General features: G+C 49.2%; 1 protein-coding gene across 1 annotated transcript; it reads left to right on the forward strand.

Moving 5' to 3' along the window:
• Window positions 1–13,728: 13,728 nt before the first annotated feature.
• Window positions 13,729–20,534, forward strand: KLHL40 (kelch like family member 40). Its single transcript, XM_059390768.1, has 6 exons — window positions 13,729–14,920; window positions 16,210–16,370; window positions 16,803–16,910; window positions 17,093–17,278; window positions 18,911–19,057; window positions 19,868–20,534. The coding sequence occupies exons 1-6, from the start codon at window positions 13,760–13,762 to the stop codon at window positions 19,977–19,979; spliced, it is 1,875 nt and encodes a 624-aa protein (XP_059246751.1). The 5' UTR covers window positions 13,729–13,759; the 3' UTR covers window positions 19,980–20,534.
• Window positions 20,535–20,589: the final 55 nt, after the last annotated feature.

Raw genomic sequence — 20,589 nt, forward strand, 5'->3', positions numbered from 1 at the left:
CTGAATGAGACCCCTGGCTTTGTGACCCTTGGCACAAGATGCATGTGGAGTCTGAGCAGGAGGGGCTGGGTAGATTCCTGAGCCAGAGACAAGATGCAGGTGCCCCCCTGGAGATGGGTGTGGGGGAGCTGGTCCTGTCCCAGGACAGGTTTCCCGTTCTTGTACACCACCCCTCCGAGGATAGGGGTCCAAATAGCAGGTCCTAGAATCTGGGAGCCTTTCCACACAGCCCTACTTCCTTGGCCAAAAGGAACGGGCTCACTCAGTTTCAGTCACCCTGAAAACAAGGCTTGCAGGTGAGCCTGAGGGCCTGGCTTCTCCCGCCAGTCTCGGGATTCTGCTTCTGTGTTTCTGCTCTCCACCCGTCTTGCCACCATCTGCTTGCACGACGCTTCTCTGCACAGTCTCTTCCTTCAGGTCCACCCCATCCCACCCCAATCATTCTAGTAACGTTCCCAACTTCTTGCTCCATTGTTGCTCAGGCACGAGTCTCACTGGGCTGGGAGGAAAAGGCCACAGGGTGGTGGTGGGCATCATGGCTGGTGTCCCTGGAACACTCGTTCTCCCCCGGTTTTGCTCTCGGGGACCAAACAGCTTGTTAATACCTCATGTCCTGGAGCACGGGCCCTGTATTTACACCTGAGTCCCAGGGAAGGCGGGGAAGGCGAGCATGTCTTCTACTTCGGGCAGGTAGTGCTCGCTATCGGGAAAAGGTGGTCCAAAGTCATGGGGTGGCCACAGAGAGCCCCTCCCTGACCCCGAATCCTGGTTCTGGCTCCAGGCATTCTAAGAGAAACCGTGGTGCATGCCTACACTCTGGACACAGGTCTGGAGTATACTGCCTCCTATAGGAAGCTCCCAGCCTGGCAAGGCCAAGTCGCGGGGCAGGTTCCATAATGGATTCTTCCCTAGGTGATGCCCCTCTTCCATAGCACCAGTGGCTCCTGGGCGAAGGGTAAGACCAGTACATGCTGTGAGCCACGTGTGGCCCAATGCCACACAGCACTGTGTTGTGTAGATCCCTGGGAAAATACCGATTTTTTACAATTAAAATTTTTCTTAGACATATTGAAAAAGTCAAATATTTCTGGAAGGCCTTTTTTCTCTTAAATAGAAGTTGCAGTGGCCTGTAAACCCTCTTTTCCCACTCTAAGTAGGTAACTAGTTCCAATCCAATTGGTATGTTTGGTGTTGACTTTCATGCCTATGAAATCATGCGTTCACTCCTACTTCCTGATGGATTCAGTGTTAGGTATCATTTATTGATTGCTTTCTTTAACACTCCCAACACACACACACACACACACACACACACACACACACACACAGCTTCTCTTTTCCTTTCTCCAAGCACATTTATATTATTATTTGGGGTTAGATTAGCATGCAGTGTAAATACTATGACTATGTAATCGCTGATCTCAATCAAGCCATATCATAGAATATGATTCCTTTCCCTTTCCTGTACAACTGTTCCCCTCCTCTCTTCAAAATGTGGTTCCTTCAGCTTCCGTGTCCCCAAACTCTGCCCTAAGGGTAACTCTCCTTCTCATAAGTGCACACACAACGGGTGTCCCATCATCTCCCTCTTGGCGGTGTCTCTCCAGAACCCTCGCTCATCTCTGGAGTGGTTGACTTTCCCCAGCTGTCATGGTGGGATCTCCCACCCTCCTGAGGACTCCCTTTGCCAGTTCCTAGATGCACCTCCCGTTCCCCTGAGTCCTCTATCTTCCTCGATCTGCACTTGCTCCCTCAATTTAGTGAAGTATGTCCTCCAGGGGCTTCCTGAGGAGGGGCTGATGGCCACATGGAAAGCTGTGGCCAGGCCCGATGTGATTGGTCCTTCCCTAGTCGCACAGGAGGCAGCAGACCTAGGGACCATCCTTACACGGCTTCATCATCACCACCACTCGAGAGCAGGGTGGCAAGACGACACTGGCATGCACCAAAGTGACGCCATCTCCCTTAAGGACACTTCTGCTTAAGAACAACCCCAGGGACGCCTGGGTGGCCCAGTGGGTTAAGCCGCTGCTTTCGGCTCAGGTCATGATCTCAGGGTACTGGGATCGAGTCCCACATTGGGCTCTCTGCTCAGCAGGGAGCCTGCTTCCTCCTCTCTCTCTGCCTGCCTCTCTGACTACTTGTAATCTCTCTCTGTCAAATAAATAAATAAAATCTTAAAAAAAAAAAAAAAAAAAAAAAAAAAGGACAACCCCAGACCTACATTCCCTGTCACACTGCTGAGACCGGATCCCTTCAAGTTAACTGCCGAAAACTAACCTCCAGAAGGTTTATGTCTTAGTGGACTACTTTTTTTCTAACCCTGAAATGTAGCTTCTCTTCGGGACCACTTCAGGGAATGAAATTCTGAAGATCTTGACTATTTTTATTCTACCCTCACACGGGGATGACTTCTTGTGGGCACAGAACCCTCGGTTAAAAATTGTTTTCCCCTTAGGATTTTATTTTATTTTTAAGATTTTGTTTATTTTGAGAGAGCGTAAGAGGAGGAGGGGCTGAGAGAGAAGCAAGCTCCCTGCTGAGCAAGGAGTCCTCTGCCGGTCTTGATCCCAGGACTCCAGGATCATGACCTGAGCCGAAGGCACCCAGGCACCCTTCCCTCAGGGTTTTAGATGCCAGTGTTTCTGTTGGGAAGCCTGATCCTGTCTTGACCCCAATGCTGTGTAGGTGGCCTGCTTCTTGCTCTATGAGGCCTTCAGGGCCTCTGCTTTGCCTCCAGCATTGTGAGCTGTCACAGCTAAGTCCCCGGTGTGGGTTTTTTCTCACCCAGTGAGCGCAGGACTCAGTGAGCCCTGTCGGTTCAGGAAAGTTATCTGAATTACGCCTTTAACTGTCTTTTTCTGTTTTTCTCTGTTCTTCAGCTCCGTCATTTAGATATTGGACCCCTTGGGCAGCCTCTCTCATTCTCTTACCCAGTATCATGGTCTTCATCTTTTTTCTTCTACTTTCTGGGATATTTCCTCAAATGTGTTTTCCAAGCCTTCTAATGAGTATTACATTTCTGCCATTATAGTTTTCAATTTCCAAAAGTTCTTTGTTTCTCTGGGAGTTCCTTTTTTTTTTTTTTTTTTTTAAAGATTTTATTTATTTATTTGACAGAGAGAAAGAGAACACAAGTAGGCAGAGAGGCAGAAGCAGGCTGCCCATGGAGCAGAGAGCCCAATGTGGGGCTCGATCCCAGGACCTCCTGGGATCATGACCTGAGGTGAAGGCAGAGGCTTAACCCACTGAACCACACAGGCACCCCAGGAAGTTCCTTTTTTATAGCATGTTTCCTTTTATGTAAGGATCTTTCTGATATTATTACTAGCAATGTGTGACTTTTTTCTGCTTCCAACTATTTTTTATCTTTGTTGCCTCTAATTTCCTTTCCTTTCACTTGTTTTTTATGAGACTTTTTTAGAATGAGATTTTCCTTAAATGTTGGGTGACCTTTGATCACTTTCCTCATTGAAATTTTTATGGAAATAGGGGTACCTGTGTGGCTCAATCAGTTAATCGTCTGCCTTCAGCTCAGGTCATGTACCCAGGGTGCTGGAATCGAGCCTCATGTCAGATTCTCTGCTCGGTGGGCTGTCTGCTTCTCTTCCCTCTGCCCCTCCCCCCAACTCATGCTGTCTCTCTCTTTCACTCTCTCTATCACAAATAAATGAGTAAAATTTTTTTAAAAAGATTTTATTTATTTATTTGACAGACAGAGAGCCCAAGTAGGCGGAGAGGCAGGAGAGAGAGAGAGAAAGAGAGAAACAGGCTCCCTGCTGAGCAGAGAGCCCAATGCGGGGGCTCGATCCCAGGACCGTGAGATCATGACCTGAGCTGAAGGCAGAGACTTAACCCACTAAGCCAACCAGGCGCCCAAAATCTTTTTTTAAAAAAGAAATTTTTACTGCAATTAGAGTCATACACAGCCATAAGAAATTATACAGAGAAACCTCTTTTTAAATTTTAAAAAAAATTTTAAATTTTTTATTAACATTATCATAGATAGCACTCACCATAGCACATACATTCCCCAGTGTCCATAACCAAAGTACCCTCTCCCTACCCATCTCCCCCAGGCAACCCTCAGTTTGTTTTGTGAGATTAAGAGTCTCTTATGGTTTGTCTCCCTCCCGATCCCATCTTGTTTCATTTCAGAGAAATCTCTTATACGTTGTACCTAGGTTCCCCCATTGATAACGTTTTGCACAACTAGTACAATACCACAACCAAGACATCGACAGTCATATTCCACCAATCTTCTCCAGATTTCCTGTTTTACTTGTTCTCACTGGTGTGTGTATTTACTTCTTAGAATATTATCATACATGTATATTCACATATACACCACCACCATGGAGATAGAACATTCCAGAACCATGGGCTTCTATCTCTTGCCCTTTTTGCCCTCTTATAACTATATACAACCCCCTCTCTGTTCCTAAGCACTGGCAACCACTGATGTGGTGGTTGTTATTTAAAAATTTTTATTGTTTCAAAATGTTATATTAATGTGTATGGTATCTTTTGGGATTGACTTTCTGAACTCAGCCTAATTGCCTGGAGATTGACCCAAGTGACTGTGTATATCAATAGCTCATTCTTTTGTATGGCTGAGTAGTATTCTATAGTTCGTATGTACTACATTGATCTGCTGAAGGTGAACAAGGCTGCTTCTCATTTTTTGCTAGTACTTATACAGCTGCTATGAGTATTCCTGCATAGGTTTGGTATGAACGTAAGTGTTACTTTCTCGGGGATAAATGCTGCAGAGGACAATTGCTGGGTTATGTAAATAGTTGCTTGTTTAGTTTTATCAGAAACTGCCAAAGTATTCTTTTGTGAGGCTGTACCACTTTGCACCCCCACTAGTAATGTGAGGAATACAGTTTCTCTTCATCTTCACCAGCATTCGGGTGTTGTCACGATTTTTTATTTTAGATGCTCTGACAGATGTGCAGTGACATGGTGGTTTTAATTTGGATTTCCCTGATGAGTAATGATATCGGACATCTTTTCAGAGATGGTTTGCCATCTGTACATCATCTTGGATGAAATATTGGTTTGGGTCTTCTGCGTATTTTCCAGTTGCATTGTTGGTTTTGGTTTTCTTTTTTACTGTTGAGTTTTGAGATTTGCTTATGCGTCTAGATAATTGCAAATGCTTTCTCCCAGTCCAGAGCGTGTCTCTCCAGCCTTTTCCCATGGGCTTTTGCAGATCATAAGTTTTGTATTTTGATGAGGTCTGACTTATCAAATTCTCCTTTTATTGATCATGTTTTTGGTATTGGGTCTAAGAACTCTTTCTCTAGCCAAATACCAAAGGTACTCTCCAGTTGTTGGTCCCCCCCCCAAAAAAAAAAGTTTAGTTTTTTTTCACATTTTAAATTTTTTAAAAATATTTTATTTATTGATCTAATAGAGAGAGAGCAAGCATGCAAGTAGGGTGAGCAGCAGAGGGAAAGGGAGAAGCAGACATGCCGCTGAGCAATGAGCCCAATATAGGACTGCATCCCAGGACCCCGATATCATGACCTGAGCTGAAGGTAGATGCTTAACCAACTGAGCAACCCAGACACCCCTTGTTTTACACTTTTTAAAAAGATGCTCACTTACTTTATTCTTTAGGAGCCAACTTTAGTCGTGGGACCAACAGTGCTATAGGTTTTTTTTTTTTATTGTGGTAAAATACACATAACATAAAAGTCACCATCTTAACCCTTTCTAAGTGTATAGTCAGTGACAGCAAGCACATTCACACTGTTGTATAACCAACCATCCACAGAACTCTTCTCATCTCCTGAAACTGAAACTCTCTACCCATTAAACCCTAACTCCCTACGCTCCCGCAGGCCACCACCAAGCCCTCACAACCACCATTTTACTTTCTGCCTCCATGATTTTGACTATGCTAGATACCTCACATTCGTGGAATCATACGGTATTTGTTTTTTTCTGACTGGCTTATTTCACTTACTATAATGTCCTCAAGGTTCACCCATGTTGTGGCATGTGTCAGAATGTCCTTCCCTTTTAAGGCTGAGTAGTGTTCCATTGTGTATAAACTATATTTTATTTCTCCATTCATCCATTGATGGACATGTGGGTTGCTTCCATCTTTTGGTTGTTGGGAATCATGCTGCAATTCACACAGGTATACCTGTTTTTAAGACCTTTGGGTCTATAACCAGAAGTAGATTGCTAGAGCATATGGTAACTGCATTTTTAATTTTTTGATGAACCACCATACTGTTTTTCATAGTTTCAGTGTCTGTACCATTTTACATTCCCACTAACAGTACAGAGAGTTCCAATTTCTGCACACCCCCACCAACATCTGTTTGTTTGTTAGTTTAGTTTGTTTGTTTTTAAATAGTAGCCATTCTAATGCGTGAGGTGGTATCTTGTGGTTTGTGTTTACATTTCCCTAGAGATTAGTGATGTTGAACAGCTATTCATGTGCTTGTGGGCCTTTTGCACACCTTTTCAGAAAAAGGTTGAGGCAAGTCCATTTTTTTTTTTTAAAGATTTTATTTATTTATTTGACAGAGAGAGTTCACAGTAGACAGATAGGCAGGCAGAGAGAGAGAGAGGGAAGCAGGCTCCCTGCTGAGCAGAGATCCCGATGCGGGACTCGATCCCAGGATACTGAGATCATGACCTGAGCCGAAGGCAGCGGCTTAACCCACTGAGCCACCCAGGCGCCCAAGTCCATTTTTTTAAAAGATTTTATTTTTAAGTAATCTTTACACCCAACTTGGGGCTTGAACTCACAACCCTGAGAACAAGAGTCACACACTCTACCAACTGAGCCAGCCAGGCACCCCTATTTGCCCATTTCTAAAATCAGGTTGTCTGTTTCATTGTTGTTGTTGACTCTTAGGCCTTCTTTATATTTTTTGGATATTAAAACTGTATATGATTTACAAATATATTCTACTATCCCATGGGTTGCCTTTTCTGTCAATTGTGTTCTTCCATGTACAGAATTGTTAAATTTTTATATAGTTCAATCTGGTTTTTTTTTTTTCGCCTGTGCTTTTGGTGTTGTATCCAAGAAATTGTCAGATCTGATGTCATGAAGTTTCACCCATATTTTCTTCTAAAAGCTTTCTAGTTTTTGCTCTTACATTTTGTGGTTATCTTTGGTTCTAAGACAAGGGTCCAACTTCATTCTTTTGGGTATAGATATCTGGTTCTCTGAACACCAGTTGTTGAAAAGAATATTTCTTTTCCTCATTGAATGGTTTTGGTACTTTTGCCACCAATCATTTGACCATATATGTGAGAGTTTATTTCTGGGCCCTCTGTTCTGTTCCACAGGTCTCTATGTCTGATTTATTCCAGGACCACACAGTTTTGATTACTTTAGGTTTATAGTTAAGTTTTGAAAAAAAAAAAAATGTGTGAGACCTCCAACTTTGTTATTCTTTTTCAAGGTTGTTTAAGATGTTTTACATTTTAAGCTCATGATCCATTTTGAGTTAATTTTTGTATAAGGTGTAAGATTAAGATTGAAAAAATTTTTTCCTCCTATGAATGTCTAATTGCTCCAGAGCCATTGGTTTAAAAGTCTCTTTCCTCCATTGACTTGCTTTTGACCTTTGTCAAACATCAGTTGAACATTACTTGGATCTGTTTCTGGGTCCTCTATTATGTTCCATTGATCTATGTGTCTGGTGCTCTGCCAATACCACACAATCCTGATGACTAGAGCACATAGGAAGCCTTAATATCAGGTAGAATGATTCCTCCCACTTCATTCTTCCTCGTCAAGATTGTTTTTACTATTCTAGGTCATGCACTTTTCTATACAAATTTTAGAATAAGCCTGTATATGTCTATTAAAAATGTTTCTAGGACTTTCATAGGCATTGAATTAAACCTATAGTTCAGTTTGGGGAGAACTGACATCTTTACTGTGTAGAGCCTTCTAATCCATGAACATAGTATGTTTCTCCCTTTATTTAGGTCTTCTATGATTTCTTTCATTAGCATTTTGTAATTTTCAGCATGGTTCTTATATGTGGTTTATTAGGAATATTCATAAATATTTCAATATCTTTGGAGTGATTATAAATAGCATTACTTTAAATTTTGGTTTCTACATGTTCATTGTGAGCAGATGGAAATGCAGTTAATTTTTGTGGGTTGATCTCATATCCTCTGACATTGCTGAGGCTATTTATTAATTCCTAAAGGTCTTTTTTTCTTTGTTTTTGGTAGATTGCCTGGAATTATTTATCTTTCATTCCAGATAGTTTCACCAGATATAGAATTCACCACTGACAGTTCTTTTAGTTCTTGAAGAATGTTGTGCCACTTCTTTTTGGCCTCCATGGTATCTGATGAAAAATCCACCATCACTTGAATTAGGGTTACCCTATAGGTAATGTGTTTTTTCCTTTCTGGTTGCTTCCATGATTTTTTCTTTTGTCTTTAGTGTTTGGAAGTTTAATTATGATTGTTTTGGCATGGATTTCTTTGGCTTTATCCCTGTTTGGGGTTTGCTTAGGCTATTGAATTTGCAGATTTGTGTCTTTCACCAAATTTTGGAAGTTTTCAGACTTTATTTCTTCAGTTACTCTTCCAGTCCCTCTCTCTTCTCCTCTGGGATTGTAATGATACAAATGGTGGATCTTTGGTTACTGTCTCATGGGCCCAAGATGCCATCCATTGTTTTTGTTTTTTGTTTTTTTCACTCCACTTTCTCTGTTCTTTGGATTGGGTAAACCCTATTCACCTGTCCTCAAGTGGACTGATTTTATCCTCTGTTTGTGAGGCCATCCAGCAGGTCTTTATTTCTGTTCTTGTATTTTTCAGTTCTATTATTTCCATCTGGCTCTTCTATATAACTTCTATTTCTTTACTGAGATTTTCCCCTTTTCCAAATTTATTTCAAGAGCATTGTATTGATTGCTGAACCATTTTTATGATAGTTGCTTTAAAATCCTTGCCAGAAAAAGTCAACATCTGGTTAATGTCACTGTTGGCATCAGCTGATGCTTTCTGCATTCAAGTAGTGATTTTCCTGGTTATTATTATGATGAGTAATTTTTTTTTTTTTTTTACTGTACCCTGGACATTTTGGCTTTATGTTTAGAAGACTTTGGGTTCTATTTGGTTCTTTTTTTATAACAGGCAGTTGCCCTGTTTAAGTTTGGCATGCAGGTGCTGGCCTACTTTTGTGGGCTGCGGTTCCAACGACAATTTAATTTTCAGAGACTTTGCTGTGTTATTTTCACCTGCTTGGTTTATCTGGTGCTGCTGGGGCTCCCACCTGTTCCTGCTACTGCTGCCAGAGAGAGCAGAAGGAGTTTCCCCAGGCCAGGTTGCCCAGGGTCCCTTGGCAGGGAGATGGGTCTCAGGCCAGATATGGAAGGACAGCGCTTTCCCTGGCTGCTTGTTGTTAGTGGGCTTCTGACACACTCCCCTTGCTGGTGATGCTGCATTTGTTTGGTATTGTCATTGGGACTCCTGTTCAATTTGTGAGATGAATAAACCCACCCGGGTCATCCTTTGCTGGGTGTGTGTGAGGGAGACACCTGTTGCTGAGATGTTCCTTCATTCTTAGATTCCCAAACCAATTAGTCATCCTTCTTCCATCTTTCTGAGTTACCCTTTAATTGCCTCTTGCATATCTCCATGGTTTATCATTGTACTTAACAGAGAAGAATGGGGAGAAATGAGTCCCATATTGTGTAGGCCAGAAGTCATCTTTTCAATAAATTGTTTATTGTAGCACCAAAGAGCTCAGTGGCAGTCAGCCTTGTAAACTGGGGGGCTTCACTTTACATAGGTCTCACTGTGTCTTTGAGGTCCCTTGGTTACTGATATCTTCTTTTTTCTTCTAGACTGTCAGAGATCAGGGAAAGTTCTGGTTTCTACCCTGGGGAAGGACCACTGATGTGGGACTGTCCCAAACATAGAAAGACTACTTAGGAGATGTGAGGAGACCACCAAGAGTGACAACTGTCTGCCACATATGGACATATAGCAGGAAATACTCCAGCAAATACTCAGCAGCTGAGTCATCGCCCCACAAGCCTACGTCAGGGTGAGGCCTGTTCATGCATTGAGGGCAGCAGATGTTGTTGAATTTCTTGGTGCATTGGCAAGGTGTTCTCTGACCTCGGAGAAATGCGTGTAAATTTTCTCAAGATTTTGACTTGGCATTTTTCTTAAATAACCCTTGTGATGTGCTAAGATCCCTAATGAAGGCAGAACATGAGTGGGCAAACTCGCTGAAGCTCAAAATAGTTATCTGTGTAAAAGAAGTCAGAACAGAAAGACAGACGCCATGATTCTGCTTATATAAAACTTTACAAAATACAAATGAATGACGGTGATGGAGTGGATTAGTGACTATCTAGGCTTGAGTTGTTGTGGGGAGAGATGGGGGAGGGATTAAAGAAGGGCACAAGGACATGTGGCTGATGAATACATTCTTTTAACGTGATTGTGGTGCTGGTTTCATATATATATAGTTATATATAACTATATATATAGTTTCATGGGTATGTGTGTGTATATATCAAAACTTATCAAATTGTGGGATACTTGGGTGGCTCAAGTCAGTTAAGCATTTGCCTTTGGCTCAGGTCATGACCCGGGATCCTGGGATAGAGTCCGCCATAATTGGATGCCCTGCTCAGTGGGGAGTCTGCTTCTCCTTCTCCCTCTGTGGGCCTTCCAAATCCCATCATGCTCTATATCTACCTCATGCTCATGCGCTCTCTTTTTCTCAAATAAATAAAATCTTTTTTAAAAAACTTATCAAATTTTATACTTTAAGTACATGTAGTTAATTGTGTCACTTCTGCCTCAACAAAGCTGTTTAAAAAGAAAACATGACAAGACTATTTGCTGGCCATCTAAATTTCAGTTTCTATAAAAGGGGGTAAATAATATAATTTTGGGTAAGATTAAATGAGTAAAAATGAGGGGCGCCTGGGTGGCTCAACCAGTTAAGCATTTGTCTTCGGCTTGGGTCATGACCTGGGGTCCTGGGATGGAGTCTCCCATTGTTGAACTCCCTGCTCAGTGGGAAGTCTGCTTCTTCCTCCCCCTTTGCCCCTCCCCTTGATTCTATGCTCTCTCTCTCTCTCTCAAATAAATAATCTTAAAAAAAAATAAATGAGTAAAAATTAAAAGGATGAAGTGAGATGACATTTTCCCTTAAGTCAACCAAAAGCCATGCAGTTATGTCCCTCTCTCCCGTACTCACATCCAATCCCTGGCTGGCTCTTTGGGTGACTACCAGAGTGGCTGTGGGCAGAGGTGAAACAGGATCGGCCATGAGTTGGTGACTAGATAGTTGCTGAAATGGGGAGGTGGGTACATGTTAAACTGACATATTATTCTCTTTACTTATGGATATGTTTGCATTTCTCATAACTATAAACAATAAACAGTGGCACTCCATTTCACTGAAAGGAAAAACTGGCCCAAGTGGCCCTACATGATTCCCCCACCCTAACCCCCCGTCCTTTTTCCCTCCTACTCACCTCTTCATTCATTGTTCCAGCCCCACTGGAACCTGCCAGGTGCACTCCTGCCTCAGGGCCTTTGCTCAAGCTGTACCCCACCCCCCCACCCAGAATCCTCCTAACCCATGGCTTGAACCTGCTCAAATGGCATCCTTTCAGTGAGTTCATCCTGACTGTTCCACTAAAATTATTACCACTACCACCTGTCCTTTTCCATGACCCCTTCTCTGCCACTTGTTATTTAGCAGTTACTATTATCTGACATCCTGTGTAACTACTTGTTGCTGACTCCCCCCATGACTTGGGCTGAATGTAAGTACCATAAAGACAGGAATTCCTGCCTGATGTGTTCACTGTTGAATCCTCAGCACTGAACAGAGTGCACAGCAGGTTCTTGATGAATGAATGAGCTACATATAAATACGCTAGTGGAATGCCTGGGAGGGAGTGAACACTATGGGAGTCATCATAATCTAAAAATATGTCATTGAGTCACCTGATAAACATAAGTTAATTGTTCCATATATACTTTCTGTCCTGGTCTTTGGAAAATGAAACAGCCGCTAATTTTTGTTGTTCTTGTTAATTAGTGGGAAGCAATATGGTAGGGAGGGATTCCCACAGTCTCCGGAGGTGAGCACATCTGCTTTGAAGCCTGGCGCGGGCTCTTGCCAGCTATGTGACCTGACCAACTTGCTCAGCCCCTCAGAGCCTGATATCTTCACTGATGGTCCCTGTTGGAAATGGTCTACAGTCAGGGCTGGGCTGGAAGCCCTGGGGTGAGACTTGACCCTTTCCACAAGAGGGACAGGACCACCTCCAGAATCTGTCCAGCGGCTGCCTCTCTTAGACCTGTTGGTGGGGTGAACAAATGATGGCTGAAGGCATTGCTCATGGGGGACAGGCAGTGACATCTCTGAGATCAAAAAAGGGGAGGTGACTCAGACCTGGGCCATCTTTTGGTCTCCTCTCCAATCCCTCCACCCCACAAGCTCGAGGTTATAAACAAGTGACTCAGAGGAATGATGGGAGAATGTCCCATAACAGTTCACACTAGTGTCCTGGGGGCTAAATTTAACCCACAGCTGCAGCTTCTGGCACTTTGGGAACAAGTTAATCTTGGTGGCTGCGGCTGATTGTGTGCGTGTGTAGTGGGGGAAGGGTGGTAAGTCCAGAGAAGGCTGGGCATCAGTACTGGCCACCCTGGGCCTTTACCCTGACACCTCTTCGATGGTAGACAGGGTGCAAGGGCCCCAAGGCCAAGGTAGGCTCTGATCAAGCTTATATGAATCAAGAACAGTGAGCATAGACAGCTATCTTGCAATATTAAACTCTTAGAGTGTTACTTTTGAACATTAGACTCCAGACTGTCCCTCCTCTAGAATGTTAAAACCCTGGGAATTTAAGTACCTAGAATAGTTGAATCCTAGAAAATTACTTTCTTAGCATGTCTGACACCTTACAATGTTAAAACCCTGAGACAGTGTATTCCCAGGAACACTGAACCTCAGCAGAGCTGAGGTCCTTAGACTCTAATTCATGAAACTCCCCATTGTGTAGAAAGGGAAACTGAGGCTCAACAGAGCCATGTGACCTGTGCAGGCCCTTAGAAAAGTAGTGACCAAGTTTATCCTAAGGCACCTTCTTGCTTTCTTGCACAGTCTAAGGAGGGTCTCAGATTTGGAGTAGGAAGGGGTAAGGTCTTCCCATTTAAAAGACACGGCAACAAGGTCTCCAATGAGTGAATGCCTTTCCAAGTTCATTGAACAGGAAACCCCTATATCCGGGGATGGCTGGGATGAGATATACTCAGGGAGGAACACAGAAGCACCCAGACAGAAAGGCCCAGGAGGCATGAACAAGGGAGATCCTGGGGGAGGGACACCGATGCTTCTCTCTCCCTGGACTGAGGGGCAGAGCTTGGGTCAACTCCTCCCCTCAGGGGCATTGCCTGACCAAGGAATGTAGTCAAGGCCTTGCTGTGCTCCATTTAGAAATGAGGCATTGAGGCCCTCATAGGCCCAAATTCCCCACCCCTGTCCCATAAGCGCCCGGGGCTGAGTCAAGGCCGCTCTGGGAGGGGTCCCCTGCCCAGCTGTCCCCTCTGTGTCATGTGCAGGAAGCCAGGCAGCTCGCCTTACAGGGCCCTGTCCACCTCTATATATAGCCCCGCGAAGACAGCTGCGTAGACGAAGAGTGACCCAGAAGGAAAGCAGGGGAATAGAAAGAGGAGGCCCCGGCTAGACAGCAGCACCCCCAAGCCACCCACCATGACGCTGGGCTTGGAGCAGGCAGAGGAGCAGCGTCTGTATCAGCAGACGCTCCTGCAGGACGGGCTCAAGGACATGCTGGACCACGGCAAGTTTCTCGACTGTGTGGTACAGGTGGGTGACCGCGAGTTCCCATGCCACCGCCTGGTGCTGGCCGCCTGCAGCCCCTACTTCCGCGCACGCTTCCTGGCCGAGCCCGAGCACGCGGGCGAGGTGCGCCTGGAGGAGGTGTCCCCGGACGTGGTGGCACAGGTGCTGCACTACCTGTACACGTCAGAGATTGCGCTGGACGAGGCGAGCGTGCAGGACTTGTTTGCCGCGGCGCACCGCTTCCAGATCCCATCCATCTTCACCATCTGCGTGTCCTTCCTACAGAAGCGCCTGTGTCTCGCCAACTGCCTGGCCGTCTTCCGCCTCGGCCTCCTGCTGGACTGTGCGCGCCTGGCCGTGGCCGCCCGCGACTTCATCTGCGCGCGCTTCTCGCTGGTGGCGCGCGACGCCGACTTCCTCGGGCTCTCGGCCGACGAGCTCATCGCCATCATCTCCAGTGACGGCCTCAATGTGGAGAAGGAAGAGGCCGTGTTCGAGGCAGTGATGCGGTGGGCGGGCAGCGGCGACGCCAAGGCACAGGAGGAGCGCCAGCGGGCGCTGCCCACCGTCTTTGAGAGTGTGCGCTGCCGCCTGCTGCCGCGGGCCTTTCTGGAGAGCCGCGTGGAGAAACACCCTCTCGTGCGTGCCCAGCCGGAGCTGCTGCGCAAGGTGCAGATGGTGAAGGACGCGCACGAGGGCCGCCTCACCGTGCTGCGCAAGAAGAAGAAGGACAAGGGGAAGGAGGCAGCAGGGGCCAAGGCCGCTGACAAGAGCGCGGGCGAAGCCAAGGCGGAGGACGAGGAGGAGGAGGCGGAACGCATCCTACCCGGGATCCTCAATGACACTCTGCGCTTTGGCATGTTCCTGCAGGACCTCATTTTCATGATCAGTGAGGAGGGGGCTGTGGCCTATGATCCGGCAGCCAACGAGTGTTACTGTGCCTCCCTCTCTACCCAGATCCCCAAGAACCATGTCAGCCTCGTGACCAAGGAGAACCAGGTCTTTGTGGCTGGGGGCCTTTTCTACAACGAGGACAACAAAGAGGACCCCATGAGTGCTTACTTCTTGCAGGTGCCTGCCCAGCCCTGGGAGGGGCAGCCAGTGCTGGTTCTGGGAACGGGGGTCAGCTTTGGGGCCCATGAGAGACTTGTGTCTACTTGTTGGGGGTGCCACTGTGTCTAAGATGAGATGTAGACCAGAGAGGTTGACTGACAGCCACTTACCTGAAGGTTGAAGACAGTTATAGGCAACTGGCAATTAGTGTAACACTGATGTCTCAGTTTCAGGGGCATGTGAGCCCCAGGGAGGTCTAGTATGTTGGAGGCCCTCTCTCTGCACAGGGATTGGGATCAGGCAAAGTGAGAAGGAGGAGCAGTGGAAGGGTCTGGGGCAGGACCTTGGCATGAGGCCAGGAGTGGAGTATAGAATAAGAGTGTCCTATACACAGGGACCATCCTGCCTAGTCTTCTCACTGTACAGATGAGAAAACTGAGGGCCAGAAAGGACCAGTAGAGTCAGGTGACCAGTCCAAGTCATAGGGTACTGCAGGATCTCAGAGGGCAGACGTGGTTTCCTAGTGACTGGCCATGTAGGTTTGGGTCTTGCCATTTGAGTGGAATTTGGACACATGAAGGGAAGTTAGGGCGCTTCTGCCTGAGGAATGGTGAGCAAGGGACACGGATTGGAATGAGCCTAGTGAGTGGTGTGCTTGGTGAGGCCTGACCAATTGTAGAGAATGTTGAGGGGCAACTAGGCATCAGGGTTAAACGTGGGGGGGGGTAGGGAGGGAAGGGGGCAACTCCAGCAGTTTCCAGCCAAGGTATTTCGTGGGCATTGTTTATTTTCTCTGGGCCTCCGTTTGTAACTGGGGATATTATTCTTCCTGCTTGATAAGGTTGTTTGAAGGTTATAGATGGTTATAAAGTGCCCATCGGCACATTGCTCCCTCAGAAAGCTGAGCCACAGATATGGATGTAAGACTGTGGAGGTGTAACAGGGCGTCAGACTTTTGGGTATGGTTGGTAGAGCTGTACAGTTTTCTGTACAGTGGGGTTGGGTGGAAAACGGAGGGCAGGCAGGCCTCAGTTCCCGAGCTGTACTGGGGAAGGGACATGGCTCTGCGTGAGGGGCCCCATTGTGGTGCTGTGATGTGGTCTCTGGGCGCCCACCTCCGGGGGCCCTCCCTGGTTCTCATCCTGGAGGGAGGTTAGGGTACTGCCTCCAGGGATGGCCTCCAGGTTGCGCTGGCCTTACCTGGAGACCCGGCCTCATCTGTGACCCAGGGTGGTGGGGCTGTGCTGTGCTGGGCTGGGAGAGTGGGGGGTGTGGGGCCGGTGGCTGACTGGACGCCTGACCCGCAGTTTGACCACCTGGACTCCGAGTGGCTGGGGATGCCGCCGCTGCCCTCGCCGCGCTGCCTCTTCGGCCTGGGAGAGGCTCTCAATTCCATCTACGTGGTCGGCGGCCGAGAGCTCAAGGACGGCGAGCGCAGTCTAGACTCGGTCATGTGCTACGACCGTCTGTGAGCTGGGGCCCGGGGCGGGGTTAGAGGGGCGCGGCTGGAGCCAAAGCCAGAGCCCGGGACTGAGAGCGGAGGCTGGGGGCGGGGTTGGGGGCCCTGGGGCGGGGCCCGGGGGCGGGGTTGAGAGGACGGCGGGGGCCAGAGCCAGAGCCCGGGGCCTGCGAGCAGGGGCTGGGGCGGGGTTGAGGGGCCCGGGGGCGGGGTTGAGGGGCTAGGCGGTGGCCGGGGCCAGGACCAGAATCCCGGGCTGCAGGCCGAGGCGGATTTGGGTAGGGGCAGAGCGGTGGGCCGCTGAGTGGGAGCGGGCACCCGAGAGGTGCCGGTAATACATCGGGTGTACCCCGGATATGTGTTGGGTATGTGGGTGAATGCAGAGGCAGGGACCCAGCTCACTCCTGAACCCGGCGCTCGCCCGACTCCTGTCTCCTCCAGGTCGTTCAAATGGGGCGAATCGGATCCTCTGCCTTACGCCGTGTACGGCCACGCGGTGCTCTCCCATATGGACCTGGTCTACGTCATTGGCGGCAAAGGCAGTGACAGGTAAGGCTCGGGACTGGAGCGAGGGCAGCAGCAGGGTTGTAGGCCAGAGCGGGAGCACAGTCTCCCCAGGCTGTCGGGGATTTGTGCGGGCTGCCTGGGCAAGGCATCCAGAGCGGCTGAACCAGAGGAGCGGCGCTGTGTTCAGGCTTCTGCCCTCTCACTTACTGTCCTCCATCCCCCAGGAAGTGCCTGAAGAAGATGTGCGTCTACGACCCTAAGAAGTTCGAGTGGAAGGAGCTGGCACCCATGCAGACGGCCCGCTCCCTCTTCGGGGCCACCGTCCACGATGGCCGCATTTTTGTAGCCGCTGGGGTCACAGACACGGGGCTGACCAGTTCAGCTGAAGTGTACAGCATTACAGACAACAAGTATGGCTGTTTCTTGCCCCTTTCCCTAGGCAGCCAGAGACCAAGGGCCCCACTGTGACTGCCTGGCTGTGTGACTTTGGACCTGTTGGCTCGCTCTGTGATGGCCCTGGCAGGAACCACGGTTGCTGCCCCTGGACATCAGCACAGAAGTAGCCTCTCTCTCCTGATCAGCCATGAGGGGGGCTTCCCCCACGATTTGGGGCCAGGGTTAGGGCCAGCGTGGTCTGCAAGAGACAGTTCCCAGGAGTGCGGGGGGAGACGCCTGGTTCCTTGTACAGAGTCATACTGGGCAGGAGTCTGGTGCTGGGCGGTCAGGGGAAAACTGAACCGGCAGTCCACCTGGACTTCGCCAGCAAAAGGGATGGCGGGAGAAGGATGCCCCAGGCCAAGGAAAGTTGGTGCCAAGGCAGTTAGGAGGGAAAAGGCAGGCCTGTTGGAGGAAAGATTGGATGGGGATGGGGAAGTGAGGATGGGGGTACTGGGGCTGGAGAGGGGGCAAGCAGGGCTGGGGGACTTAATCCTGAGAGCGGTGAAACGCCTGTGATGTGTTTTAGGCTCACATCTGTATGTCTTAGGTGACAGCTGATGCAGAGAACAGATTAGAGATTTCCCAGGAGGCAAGGGTATAGTCATAGAGTGGGAGGGGGTGGTAGCCTGCAGATGGGGCACCACGGAGATGAGGCAGAGGGGACGCACATGGCCAGCGCATCTCCCACTGTGATGTGCACACGAATCTCCTAGGGGTCATGTTAAAATGCAGATTCTTATTCTCGGGCCTGGGGAAGGGCCTGAGTGTATATTTCTAACAACCCCTGCTCCCTCCCCGCCCTGCATCCCAGCCCAGGTGCTGCTGATGCTGCTGGTCCACGGGTCACACTTAGAGTAGCACTTAGAGGGTCCAGTTAGGACATGTGGATTTGAGGGGCCTGGGAGTGCCCAGGAGGAGCCCATCAGGGCGGAGGAAATGCTGAGCTGGAGAGATCTGGGTACAACAGTAAACGGAGGGGATGAACTCCCTCAGGAGAGAGAGTATAAGAGGGAGAAGCTAAGGCCCAAGCCCCAGGGATTGTGGGGGTGGATGCATTATCCAGGAAGGAATCTGAGGACATGAGAGCAGGTGGGAGGTGGGCAGGTGGGAGTTGAGAATGTCACATCAACAGAGATGTGTGTTGTGCCTGGATTTTATGTTCTGTGGTGGCTGGGGACCGGAGAGCTGTTTTGGAGCGTAGGGATGAAGGCCCAATTTCAGGGTCAGAGGAGCGGAGTGAAGAGACCCTGAGAATAACTGGGCAGTGAAGAGGGGAAGAAGGGTGGGGCACGGGCATCAGGGGAGGGCGGCTCCCCTGGAAGAATTAGTTCAGGAGCAAAGGAGAGCCACTGGGGGAATCCATGGTGGATAGCACAGGGTAGACTGGATGCTATGACCAGGGAGCCGTGAAGGGAAATGGGAGGGGCAGGAGAATGGGGAAGACCAGAGGGCAGTGCTAGCAGGGTCAGGACACAGGAGGCTGTGCTGGGAGCATGGGTGCTTGGGATTCGGGTTTCCAAGGGGTTTGTAGCTACAGCTGTGGGTGCTGGGGCTGCCGAGGCCCCTGGGTGACACACCCCTTCACGCCCCTTCCTTCCCACCAGGTGGGCACACTTCGAGGCCTTCCCCCAGGAACGCAGCTCACTCAGCCTGGTCAGCCTGGCGGGCACCCTGTATGCCATCGGTGGCTTTGCCACGCTGGAGACTGAGTCTGGAGAGTTGGTCCCCAGAGAGCTCAATGACATCTGGAGGTGAGCCTGGGCCCAGGGTAGTCCCCAAGCAAGGCTGATGCCCCCCAGTGACACCTGGGAAGCTCATCTGGGGATAGGGTGATCCTCTTCCAGAGAGCCCCCTGGGGAAGGGACAGCAGACATGCCCGGCTCAGCCCGGTTCTTTCCCGTTTGACTGGCAAGGTGTCTATGGGCTCACAGGGGACCACACCCGACTGAGAAGGCTCAAGCATGCCGCAGCCAGGAGCTGGCCCAGGCTTAGGGCCCAGACCCATGGAAACGGGCCCCTGGGAGTAGAGGGGGCCCTGAAGAGGGAGCCAGGTCTTTCCTCCCCACTCTGTCCTGAGTACTCTTGCTGGAGGGGAAAGCTGGGGCCAGGATTGAGAAGAAGCTGGACCCCAACTGCCCAGAACCATCACTTTCCAAGCTGGCCCTTTCTGGGGGTGGAGGGAAGAGGTTTCGGTACCTGGGGCACCTGCTGAAACTGCCCTTATTCCCACTGCTACGTGTGGACAGGGGGTCTTGGGGGGACATGTGGAGTGCTGAGTACAGAATTCTCCAGAGGAGGTGCTGTGGAGATGCAGGCCTTCCTGGAGGAGTGTGACATTCCTTGAGAGGTGACCTTTCTTGGAACGTGGGGTGGCTCTTCTTTGGGGGGTGGGCCTTGTGCTGGGGGGTCCTTTCCTAGGGCATGAGAATTCTCCAGAACCAGACCTTTCTGGAGATGGGCCTGGGGCTTCAGGGACATTTTCAGCCACCCCTCCCCCGCTGGGGCCCACTCTGCTGACCCAGCTCTGTGTCCCTGTCCCCACTCCTCCCTCTCACCACCAGATATAATGAGGATGAGAAGAAGTGGGAGGGTGTCCTGCGGGAGATAGCCTACGCAGCCGGCGCCACCTTCCTTCCTGTGCGGCTCAACGTGCTGCGCCTGACCAAGATGTGACCAGCCCCGAGGCCTGAGCTGAGTACCCCTCCCACTCTGCGGCCACACGAGCCTGGATTTTGGGGGCTCCCAAGAGGATGTGGGGAGGGGCCAGAGTCCACCTGGATCCCGTCCTGCCATGGGGGTGCTCTTCAGCAGAGGAGAACTCGCTGCCTAGTCCTAGACTTGCTGGCAGGGTCCAGGAACTTTAGGGCTCTCCGGTCCCCGTTTCCCCAGTCTTCTTGTTCCATGAACCAGAGACACAGGGGGGTGTCCCAAGCTGCATTCTGGGCCCGTCCCAGACCACCTGTGTGCCAAGGAGGAAGTACCCACAGGACCCCATCTCCTTGCCTGTCAGCTGGGGAGCATCCGTCTCCAGCACACTCGGCAGCCCGGGAAGGAATAAAGTACCTTCTGAGCAAGTAGCTCAGGGTCTAGAATCAGGTCCTCCAGGAGTCCGTGACCAGGTGGTTGAAGATGCCAGATTGAGCGCCTGGGTTGCCCAGGGCAGTGGCCTCCGCACTCCATGGGTGTACTGTCTCCACATTCTGGTGCCCCTAGAGCCTAACCCCCCCCCCCCCCGGGGCTCAGAGACCCCACCTCCTCATACAGCATGGACAAAAAGCCAGGA

This window comes from Mustela nigripes, chromosome 2 (assembly GCF_022355385.1).
Source record: "Mustela nigripes isolate SB6536 chromosome 2, MUSNIG.SB6536, whole genome shotgun sequence".
NCBI lineage: Eukaryota > Metazoa > Chordata > Mammalia > Carnivora > Mustelidae > Mustela > Mustela nigripes.

Coding starts and splice junctions, on each gene's coding strand:
- KLHL40 (XM_059390768.1), top strand. CDS start 13,760: ATGACGCTGGGCTTGGAGCAGGCAGAGGAGCAGCGTCTGTATCAGCAG. Junction 14,921..16,209: donor TGAGTGCTTACTTCTTGCAG/GTGCCTGCCCAG, acceptor CCTGACCCGCAG/TTTGACCACCTGGACTCCGA. Junction 16,911..17,092: donor GGCGGCAAAGGCAGTGACAG/GTAAGGCTCGGG, acceptor TCCATCCCCCAG/GAAGTGCCTGAAGAAGATGT.